General features: G+C 37.9%; 2 protein-coding genes across 2 annotated transcripts; one reads left to right on the top strand and one right to left on the bottom strand.

The window, feature by feature from the left end:
* The first annotated feature begins 213 nt into the window (after nt 1-213).
* LOC143564213 (protein SCARECROW-like) lies at nt 214-3,237 on the top strand. The gene is made up of 2 exons (XM_077051562.1): nt 214-1,865; nt 2,500-3,237. Exons 1-2 carry the CDS (start codon nt 235-237, stop codon nt 2,921-2,923), a joined length of 2,055 nt encoding a protein of 684 aa, XP_076907677.1. The 5' UTR covers nt 214-234; the 3' UTR covers nt 2,924-3,237.
* Nucleotides 3,238-8,831: 5,594 nt separating this feature from the next.
* LOC143564198 (uncharacterized) lies at nt 8,832-11,358 on the bottom strand. Its single transcript, XM_077051549.1, has 11 exons — nt 11,177-11,358; nt 10,891-11,010; nt 10,679-10,795; nt 10,481-10,561; nt 10,264-10,326; nt 10,142-10,193; nt 9,888-9,962; nt 9,625-9,672; nt 9,494-9,529; nt 9,322-9,396; nt 8,832-8,983 (listed from the first exon to the last, which is right to left on the bottom strand). Exons 1-11 carry the CDS (start codon nt 11,356-11,358, stop codon nt 8,912-8,914), a joined length of 921 nt encoding a protein of 306 aa, XP_076907664.1. The 3' UTR covers nt 8,832-8,911.
* Between the last annotated feature and the right edge of the window lie 689 nt (nt 11,359-12,047).

The following is a 12,047-nucleotide window of genomic DNA, read 5'->3' as shown; positions in this document are numbered from 1 at the left end:
ACCACCTGCCACCACCAAATAAGTCAAGTTCTATATTACTTTATATTTCACGACAAAAGTAACAGGTTGGGCGTTGTGGCTCTTAAGGGAACACACGCACATCTCCCACTGTTCATGGCGGTTATTCTCATTTAGTCATTTATATAAACTATTAACCATTTGTTCACATATATATACACACAACACATATACATTAATATAATACACCACCACCACCTGCCGGAGTTATTTGAAATGGCGAGAAAGAGAACGGCTTCCGACATGGAACTCCAGTCTGGTACTGGAGACTACCACCACCATAGATTGTTACGTAGACCACCAAATGATAATAATATTGTATCATGGTCTCAAAATGAGAATAATATTAGTAACAATATTAATATCAACAGTACTGTTGGTGTTGACCATCCGGCTAACCACTCCACTATGACGTTAACGTTACCGTCATCATCATCGTCCACAAACACGGCTCATCTGATGTCATTATCCACCACCACCTGCTCTACTAACAAAAGTAACAACCCTCCGCCGTTATGTGTGTTTTCCGGCCTTCCTATGTTCCCACCTGACAAAACTTATCATCATTTGCCAATGGCAAGTAATAATAATAATAATAATAACGTCATCCCAACGTTATCCAATGCTAACGTTGGGATGACGTTTATGTCTGTTGGAAACAGTTCCAGCACGAGCACTGTCATGCCGATTACGCCGCTACCGGCTGTGGATGATTCCACGGCGTGGATTGATAACATCATAAAAGATTTGATTAATAGTTCCACGGATGTTTCCATACCTCACTTGATTCATAACGTGAGGGAAATTATTCATCCGTGTAACCCTAATTTGGCCACGCTACTCGAATATAGGCTTCGTTCGTTGACAGATCCACCGAGTTTGGTCGATCAGCAACCCGTGCCACCGTCCGCGGTGAGATTTCCACTTCCGCAAGCGGATTTACAACATCACAGTCATCTAGATTGGACCAATGAGAATTACACCAGTAGTCAACAGCAGCAGCAACAACAACAGCAGCAGCAACAAGAGTCACCACCCTCACAACCACCACCAGCAACATCAGCAACAACAGCAGCAGATCAAGCCACAATAACCGCAACAGCACAAGCAGCAGCAATAGCTTTACGCGAAAAGAAACGCGAAGAACTTCGTCAGCGGAAACGAGACGAGCAAGGCTTACACCTTCTCGCCTTACTCCTCCAATGCGCGGAGCTAGTTTCCGTCGAAAATTTCGAAGAAGCAAACAAAATGCTACTCGAAATATCCGAGCTTTCAACACCATACGGCACCGCGGCACAACGCGTGGCCACATACTTCTCGGAAGCCATGTCCGCGAGGCTCATGAACTCATGTCTCGGCATATACACCACACTTCCTCCGAACATAGCAGTTTCACAAAACCTAAAAAAGATAACGTCAGCATTCCAAGTATTCAACGGCATAAGTCCATTCGTCAAATTCTCACATTTCACCGCAAACCAAGCGATACAAGAAGCATTTGAAAGAGAAGATAGAGTGCATATTATTGATTTGGATATAATGCAAGGTTTGCAATGGCCGGGTTTATTTCACATATTGGCGTCTAGACCGGGCGGTCCGCCTTTTGTGAGGTTAACTGGTTTGGGTAACTCGTTGGACGCGCTTGAGGCGACCGGGAAAAGGCTTTCGGATTTTGCGGAGAAACTCGGGCTTCCGTTTGAGTTCTCCGCGGTTATTGATAAAGTTGGGAACTTGAACCCGGAGAGGTTGAATGTGAACAAGAGGGAAGCGGTTGCGGTTCACTGGTTGCAACATTCGTTGTATGACGTCACTGGCTCTGATACCAATACTTTATGGTTCTTACAAAGGTATATATTTCATAGATTTTAGTATTATACCAATACCACCTTATGCGCTATTCACATATCACTCATATTCTTATAATGTTATAGGACATGTATGATACATGAAAAATGTTATATAGAAATGCTGGTTTGCAAAAATTGTGCAGACCGTAAACATTATATGACCTCTATAGCTTTATATGGTCTGTATAAATTTATTAAAGCTTTCTAATGTGATAGTGTGTGTTTTGCGGATGCTCACACTACTAGAAAAGTGTACGATGTCCTACGAAAATTTGCTACGAAAACAATTTGGCTAGAATTTCCTACGAGTTTACGAAGAAAACGAATTTCTCAAAAGTTTACGGCCATTTTCGACTAAATTATTAATTTTCAAAAATTTAATTTCCTTAGAAATTGATTGCAAGTTTTGGTCGAAAATGCAACCTTTCAAATACATCTTGGTCAAAAATTACTTGGAAATGTCTGTTTTCTATGATTTTCTAACGAAAAGAGGCGTAGGAAATGGTCACTCTAGTAGTGAGCTATAAATATGGCCCGTATATCTTCATACAACGAGTATGATATGTGGGGTGGTGTATATATTGCTCATGTGATCGTTTATCCCCTTTAACTCGCATATATGATTTTAAATTAGATTGGCCCCGAAAGTGGTGACCGTGGTAGAACAAGATCTTAGCCACACAGGATCATTTCTAGGAAGATTTGTGGAGGCAATTCACTACTACTCAGCATTGTTCGACTCATTGGGGTCGAGCTACGGGGAAGAGAGTGAAGAGAGGCATGTGGTTGAACAACAACTACTATCAAAGGAAATACGCAACGTGTTGGCTGTAGGGGGGCCGTCAAGGACCGGGGAAATGAAGTTTAGTAATTGGAGGGAGAAGCTAGAACAATGCGGGTTCAAAGGTATATCGTTAGCGGGAAATGCAGCTGCCCAAGCAACACTTCTGTTAGGGATGTTTCCTTCTAATGGGTACACTTTGGTCGAAGATAAGGGCACCCTTAAGCTTGGATGGAAAGACCTTTGTTTGCTTACTGCTTCTGCTTGGAGACCTTAATGAGTCGGATCATGGTCCGAGGTTCATATGTCGCGGGCTTGATTATATAGATCGAATGTTTTGAAAGCTCCTTAAGTGATCGACACCCGATTTGTTATTGAGGGTTGGAAAATAAGGGGGGGGGGGGCTGATAATTCGTTTGGGCGATAGAAAGATCAAATGTAACAAGTTTTGAAGGATGAATCCAAGTGTTATGAACAATTTTCTTAATTGAGTTTAGTTCATAATATGTTTGTTACTTTTTATTAAATTCAAGCAAAATAATAAATATTGTAGACTTGGTGAAAAGTTTTAGTAATTTTGGAGTCATGGATTAAACATTTCAGCTTGCCTCACCACTTGTGGTGGGGGTGGTATAGATAGGGGTGTGCGCGTAACTGTAACATCCCAAAAATTTTAATAAATAATATTTTATATATGATCTTTTATGGTGGACAAGTTTACTTAAGATGGTAAATAAAATAATAATAAAAGAGGGAAGAGAAGTAGGCTAATTAGAGAGAATTAATCATGGACTAAAAAATGGAAAGATGGGCCTTAGGTCCATGGGCTTAAGGGAGTATAAATACCCCTTAAACCTTAAATCTTTCCATTTCCATCCATAATATCCATCTTATTCTCCTTACACTCTCAAAACACACCTACAAACCTTCCTATTTCGGCCGCCGCCTAGATTAAGGAAACAAGATCAAAACCCAACCTTTTATTGATAGATCTTCATATACAAGATAAATACAAGATCCTAGTTCGTAAACAAGCTAACTCGAAGCCTAAATACGCTTAAAGGTATGTGCTTTAACCATAAAGTTTATGTTTTTATGAACGGTTTGCCATGAAACTTGAACATAGACTAGATCGGGTCTAGATGAATCATAAAGTTTCAAACTTGATGGTTAGAACGGACTTATTGGGCATATGGTTGTATTCGGCTCATAGATGAACCCTAGATCTAGCCTAGAACGTTTTAAATGTGTAAAGGTCCAAGATTTATGCTTAAAACGGGATAGATCTTGAAGCCGTGATAATAATGGGTGTAAAACGATTATGAACGATGATGTTAGGAGGTTTAAAAGTTCATGATTTGAACTTTAGATCTGTAACTGGGCAAGTAGAAATCATAAAGATGGAATAATGAGCTAGGCTGGGGGTTTTCAGCCACCCTATGGAGTTCTCGGCCAACCCAAGATTACGGTTACAATGGGTTTTCGGCCAAAACGGATTCTCGGCCATGCGGGTTCTCGGCCATGGGTTCTCGGTGACCAAAGGTTCTCGGCAACATGTGTTCTCGGTCAAACCTAGGTTATCGGCCAGAACAAGTTCTCGGCCATCGTGGTTCTCTACCTTGAGTTCTCGGTCATCCGATTCTGTTGGGCCTGAACCTAGTTGGGCCTGAGTGTTTTAAAGGACAGTTGGGCCTAGATGCTTTAATGGACAGCTGGGCCTGGCTTAACTAAAGACCACAAGTTGTTAAGCCCTTGTATAATAAAAACAAGCCCAATCTAGAAAGTGTGTTGGGTAACTAAAATACCGACTTGAATAATTATACGGTTAATTAACAGTATATATATAACAGTTAGCCGTGCACCATTAAAGAAGGGGATAACGACTAACGGCGAACGCAACAGGACCTAGGTGAGTTTCTAGCCCCATTCCTTGTTATGTTTTTGGGGCTGTGTGCATACTCGATGTGTTTGTTAATACATTTATCCTAAGTGATAAGTGTATGCCATATGTGATATATGTGATAGATATGAATGATTGCTTGTCGGTACGCGAACGATCTTCGGATATTGCGCGTACTGTCAGGTTGCAAATAAAGATATGAATGTTATATATGGATGATGTATGGTCGTTATGAACGAATGCTTGTCGGGGCGTGAACGATCTTCGGATATTGCACGTACCGACAAGGAGTATGATTGTTAAATGAATGATGTGAAGAACGCCTAGAGTGTTCTTACGATATGATGTAATTATTGTATATGCGAAGTAAGTGTATGCAGGTACAGGAATGGTATGTGAGTTCTACGTCTGACGCAGTAAGTTAGGATGACAAATCCCTCTAACTTCCGTTGGGCTTCTACTTGGCATGTGATGGCGTAGTTAAGGACTGTGGGCCTTATACGTGTTATAGATGATAGATGAGAACATAGTTAAGGACTGTGGACCTTATACGTAATTTAGATAGGAGTCAACATAGGAAAGGACTGTGGACCTTATACGTGCTGTAATTGTATTGTGGTAGCATAGGGGAGGACTGTGGACCTCGTACGTGCTATGAATTAGGTTGCAACATAGGGAGGGACTGTGGACCTTGTACGTGTTGTTAATGTAGGATGGTATAGGGAAGGACTGCGGACCTTGCACGTACCATAAAAGGTGAGCATAGGTAAGGACTGTGGACCTTTTTCGTGTTAACGACCTTGAGTATAGGTATAGACGGTGGACTATGAACATACTCTCGGTGTACTGAGGTAAGTGATAGTAGTAAGTATGTATGTAGAACAGAAGAGTAACTAGTTAAGTATGAGTATGTATCTTCGGATACGTAAGTATGTATGATATGTGAATGTAATGTACGTTACCTGATTAACTAGAGCTCCCTCAGCGTTGCTGACTTTTAGTATGCACGCATGTGAGCTGAATGTAGAGTTATATGAGGATGACACATGGCATGGATTGAACGGCTGGCATCTGAAGATGGAAGAAACGATGGTGTTTAAAATATGATGTTTTAAGTTGGTTTTAAAGAAATGATTTAATGTTTTGTAACGAATGATTGATGTTTTATATTCCGCGAAATTTTTAATAAACTCTGATTTGTAGAACTGTGTTTATGAGTAAATCCGACGTTAAAGTAGGGCTACCGGGAACGGGGCCTTACAAGTTGGTATCAGAGCTGAAAACCAAACCGCGTAACCGAAAAAGCTGAAAGGGAACCGAAAAAATAAAAAAAAAATTGATCCGAAAAAACCAAACCGAATTATAAACCGGCGGTTCGGTTTTGAACTTTAGCAAAAACCAAAATATTGGTTTGGTTCGGTTTTGTGTTTTATTATGAACCGAAAAAACCGAACCGAACCGAACCGAAATAACCAAAAAAACCATAATAATTGAACCTATCGATAACTATTTGTTTAGTTTTAACATATGGTTAATAATTAACTAATATATTTGGTTTCTATATACGGTTAATAAAATAATATTGGTAATTTTAGTTTTGATTTTGAGTATATATTTTATTAGCTTTTAATATTTTAGATCAAATTATTTAATATTCTTTTAATAATTAGCTTAAAAGGGAAAAAAATATCAGGCCTAATTTCAATGTCTTGGATAATTTTTTTTTCCAAAAATTTTTAGCCCGATTAGCAAAACCGAAAAAACCACATCAAAAAACAAACCGAACCCGAAAACCAAAAATCAAAAACCAAAATAACTAAAACTAAACAATATTAAAAAATCAAAAACCGAAAGTTTTGTTTTCGGTTCGATTTTAGCCCAAAACCACACCACACACCTCCTTAGCAAAGATAAGGGACCCTTCAAGCGCCTCGTAAGAGGCAAAATATGGCGGAGATAAAAATTAGCTGTTCAAAAAGTAGTACTAATAATAATAAAATTTCACCACCCTATTTTTCCGCATTCATGTTGATATGGATACAAAACAGCCGTATGATTGAAGTAATGATTTGTCTAGCTTCACCATCAACTCATAATAATACATGATTCATCCACTCCATAATCAGACACTTGCTAAATTTTTTCAAACATTACTTTTACCGACAATTGCACGTTTGATTAGATAGATACTTGGAACAAGTTTTGACCACATATAAAGATACGGAACGTCATTAAGTACCTGTGATGGGAAAGGACACTGAACACCTAACCCACATGTAAGGCAATTTAAGGGTGAGCGGGACACCCTATACTTACTCCACCTAAGCTGTCCCGCGGGTTGTTGAACTCGGCCTTGGGGAAAAAATTGGTTGGTAGAGCGGGTTGGAATGTGTTCTTGAAGGAGTGCTAGACGGGACGAGTGAGACTGGATGAAGGGTGAGTTTTTACCGTAATGAAATTTGATTAAAATAGGACGTTTAAAACAAATATCAATTTGTTTCGGGTTAAAATGGGATCCGACCAAAAGGAGTTCACCTTAAGATGAGGTGTTTTAGGGAGACGAAAGTGTCAGATAGGTTCACCTTCTATGTTTAATTTTATAACGGCTAGGTGATGGTACTCGCAACGACAACTAGGAGAGTTGAGGTGGCTACCGTTAGGGGTGACTGGTGAGTAAACCTTAACCGTTAACCGATAAACGGATCGCCATCAAACCAAATTTATTGATAACGAGATTAAACGAGTGTGGTCAAGGTTATTTAATTAACCGATTAATCGGTTATGACTATGGTTAAGGGTGTCTATTAACCGAACATTAACGGAACCGAACCAAAAAGAATTAAGACGTGAAGACGTTAATCTTGAATTTAGGAGATAAAGATCAAATGGGTTATAGATAATTCTAGGGAATTATTTATTGAGTTTTTATATTTAATTAGGAACAATATTTGTTTATTTTTATTAATCTATTTGGTTTTCTAGTTTGAGTCTAATTAGGAGTCTTGGTGAACAAGTTAAAGTTTTAGTATAAATAGATAGTTATGGGTATTGTAATTTGTGTGCTTGGTTTTATAATAATAAAAGAGTTGAACAAGTTGTTCAATCTCGTGTTTGTTTGTTCAATCAAGGGCCTGATTTCCAACAAGACATACTACTAGAGGTTAAGGAATTGTTTGCCTTATTAATTAGAGGGTGTTTAGGTTTAGAGATCTCAGGCATAATATTCACTATGAAATGAACGTGGGACATTCTTTTCAGAACCAATATTATATAGAAAACTTGTACGTAGTGCATTGACAATTTAATGGGACGTTGAGGTAGGTAGTTATGTAAACGTTTTCTCTATCATACTAAAGCAAAAGGCACTAGTATATTAAACGTTTATCGCATTAGTCAACTTTTTTTTGTTCTAGTATATTATAAAAAAATGTTGGAATTCGTTAAAAAAATGTCAATGATTTGGTGGAAGTGCATAAGGTTTGTGGTGCGACGGGGAACAAGAGATTGATTATTCATGGAATTGTCATCATTACTTGTTGGATGATTTGGCGGGCTAGGAATGAAAAGATTTTTTCGGGCAAGAACACTAAGGTGGCAGAAATGGTTGCGGATATAAAATCTTTGGGTTTTCTTTGGTACAAAAATAGATCTAAGATAGGGGTAGTGGATTGGAAAAGATGGTGTTTATTTGATGTAACGTGATTGTTGTTTTTGGTTTTTGGATTTCAGCGTCTTTCTCCGTCTTGGTGATAGTCGTTGGTTGTGTTTGTTTTTAATGAAAGTCAATTTTCAAAAAAAAAAAATTTACTTGCTCTCTTAGTTTGCATATTTTTCAATTTGGACTTTACAAAGTCAAGCTGTGATTGTGACATTGGTTGATGTATGCATATTTGGATTTTTATAAAGTCAAAACTCTTGTAAGCCGTCTTTCGCCTAGCGTCCATCGTTTTATGTTGGTACTTGAAATCTCATAAAAATTGTTAGGATTGTCACATTTTCTAAATATTCAAAGCGCGAATGGGTCGTTACAAAAAGACTTATCACTAACATATTGTTTCGGTGTTGATAATAGGTTCATAATATGCTATCATTAGGTTATCTCCTTAACTTGATTTCGCTTAGTTATATATTTTAACTTAGGCAGTTAACCATATATTGTATACGTGTTAGCATCTAATACCTCACACATATTTATAAGTATTCATTAAACCAATGATAAACTTCAATGACAACACACCTTACATTTAACCAGACAACAATTTTTCATGACTATTTGTATAGTCAAAATCTGGAAAAAATAGTTGCACTTATAAATCAATGGTTCTTATAATAAACTCTAGCGGTAGATTTTCTGGCAATGATATATCACGTTGTTCCTCTTTCTTCTGCTTCGGGTTCCACAACTGGTGGTATACAGTCCACCTTGTACCGGAGGGCCTGTTGCAGTTGTTAGATTCGATTAGTGTTAAATAAAGGGGCACCAAACCTCATGTTTAGTGCTTAAATCGTATGGCGACTTTATTTTAACAAACATGAAATTTTATCACAAAAAACTCACAGTCCCACCAATACCCTACTAATATACGAGGCTAGGTTAAAACACGTAAAAGGTTAAAGGCAAAAACTAGTAGAAATTGGATTTGAATATACCAATGATGCTAAGAAAACTTTTTGAGCAATTATTTCATTAACCATTTGAGCGATTACTATTTTCATATAAATCATGAAGCATTTGTGCGCTCAAACCACTAAAATCTTTAAAAATGTGTGCGAACCTTTCTGAAGAATGTCGAAAATGAATTATCCCAAATGAGTTTGTAGTTGCCAGCAGAGATTGTGCAGAAGTTGCCCTGCAAATTAATTCAACCTTTGAGGGTCTGAAATCCTTCTTAATGTTTTCAAAAAATAAACTGATATATACTGATATACAGCATATATATTACTTACTTGGTCCGAATCATACCTCCGGTAAGGCAAGATTTGCTATGTAACATGTATACATAAAAACCAAATCAAAAGCTGAAAAAGAAAATACAATTTAAATATTTAAGTTTTGATACAGTCATAAGGGAACTTACTATTTTTCGTCCCGAAGAATTTGTATATTCTATGCTGAATCCTATGTCCTGTGAAAACAAGATAAATGTATTGGGCAATGGATATCCATAATAAACAAGCAAACAAACAAATTTATTCATTAAAATCCCACTCATAAAGGCAGGTAAATGTTTGAAATATATATGAAAATTTGAAATATTTCTGAAATTAACAGTTTGGATTTATATTTAAAGAACAGAAAAAATCATTTTCAATATAAAATCTATGAAAAATATATTTGTACCATGCTAATTTTTCCTTGTGTTACGGAAAAATCCCAAGCAATGTATGAGTTTACCGAGTCGACCTCCAGGGAAATCTAGACATTAAACACAAAACAAAGTTTAAACATTATTATAGCAAAACTTAAGAGTTTAGAAAAGAAACATAGCGGGTGGGCAGGTCGAAGCTGACATTAACATGAAAATTTTACATGAGCCACAATGGCCCGACCCTGACCCGTTTAGGTGAACACATTCGTGTGTTTAGCATATATACCTCATAAGTAGTCCCAGCTGGAATACTTGCTTCTCTATAGTCATCGTTTTTACTGCAAAAATGATAATTAACACAATGCCGTAGCATTATTCTAACAAATTATGGTAAAGTCATGTACTTACTTTGCTTCTATTGTACCGGCTTCCTCTGCTGTCACAAAGAAAGGAGAATTTGCAAACACTTCCCTATCAATCAAATATTAAACAGTTTCATCATCTGCCAATATGCTAGATGTCATTCAGATGACACAAATTTCATATATATGAGTAATATTAAATTTTAACAAACGTTATATTGCCAAAAAATATAACCATTAGTTGTGGGAATTGGAATCAGTACCCAGTGAATTTGAGGAACCTTTCCAATTCAGATATGTAGACATTAACCGCTTCTTCTAAGATAGATAATTGATGCTTCTGCCTGCTTAGTTGAAGTCACCGAAACCAGCCGCAAAACAGAAATAAAGTTAGATCACTTGTATGGCTTCTAAATATTGGTTGTTAGACAAACACTGAAATATACAAACTTTTTACTCACAATTTAACATCTTCAAAGCGCCACCATGACAAAGAGAGAAAAAGGTGAATATTAAGCACCAATTTTGTAAGAGCATACATAGGGGGTCCGTAGCGATGCCTTTGTTCCTCCATCGGCCTAAATATATATAAAGTATTTCAGCTTTAAAATAAGAATACCAACTCATCCAAATTGAATCTGTTTATGCATATTTTGGAGAGAAAGAAAAATACCCTTCAACATCATTTATTTGGCGAACAAAATCCAGTAGAACCTGCGGGACACCTACCAAGTATTTTACAACCGTCTTATAGACACCTCCAGCCGAACCCAACTGAGCTAACTGTCGCCTCCTGGGCACGCACGTTATACATTTAAATAGAGAAAAAAACACCTTTTTATAGTTACTTAATAGGGCAGAATATGGCCAATTGGTAAGGAACACATACAAGAATAGACAGGCATAAATTTTGATCCGTTTGGAGTTACAGGATCATAAAATAGACCCAAGTGTCTTACCGTTCCATTTGTTGTTGCCATAACAGGGCATAACGATCGCGTATACTTCCACCAGATTTTATTAAAGCATCCACCTGAGCGTTCTTACTCCTCCCCGACCGCTCTCTTTGTTTTCTAATCAACGCATCTCTAAAGTCTTGTGGCATATATGTCATAACTGCATATGCATCCACAATTATCATCGGTTTTTTATAATAAATTAATAACAAAAACCATCAAGAAGCATTTCCTCTTATTAACGATTGAAGAAACACTAATCGACCCCGGGCAGATTACGGATAATCTGGGGGTTAAGTAGATGTTTCCCACGAGGGTTAGGTCCGGCAAAGATGGTTATTCTTCAGATGACCTGCAAAACAGACACCGTGAGCTCGTCACTGAGAAGGGGGGGGGGGGGTTCCTCCTTGTGACCACCCTCCGGCGTGAGAATCAGACTAGATTGTTCTGAATATAAGTGTATATTAAGAGAAATAGCTAGAGAAGATAAGATGATGATACCGTTCCAAGGTGTTGGAGTATTTATAGCCGAAGGTAGGTGTCCAAGAAGGTACAGCCAGCTGTATAATATTCCTTTTCTACCAACTGTGGGCTACGCACGTGCCATGCTAGTGGTTGGTGGGTAGGCAGCGGCTGATAGTGACATGGCCGGCTGTGTACTATTCCTTTTCCACCAACTGCAGGCTATGTACGTGCCACAACAAGGGTTGGTGAGTAGGCAGCGGCTGATAGTGACATTTCGTACTAGAGCATGCTCCTCCTCGTACTGTTGTCGGTGAGCTGTCACCCTGTGATTGGTTCATGAGCTGCTTTGGTCAGATCTTGTCTATTTTGTCCATACCTTGGCAAGGTATAGTACAAAAGATCTTCCAGA

Source organism: Bidens hawaiensis, unplaced genomic scaffold (genome assembly GCF_021521415.1).
Source record: "Bidens hawaiensis isolate Kalapana, Puna unplaced genomic scaffold, B.hawaiensis_p1.1 tig00021834_1, whole genome shotgun sequence".
NCBI lineage: Eukaryota > Viridiplantae > Streptophyta > Magnoliopsida > Asterales > Asteraceae > Bidens > Bidens hawaiensis.
This window is presented reverse-complemented; position numbering and strand designations above follow the sequence as displayed.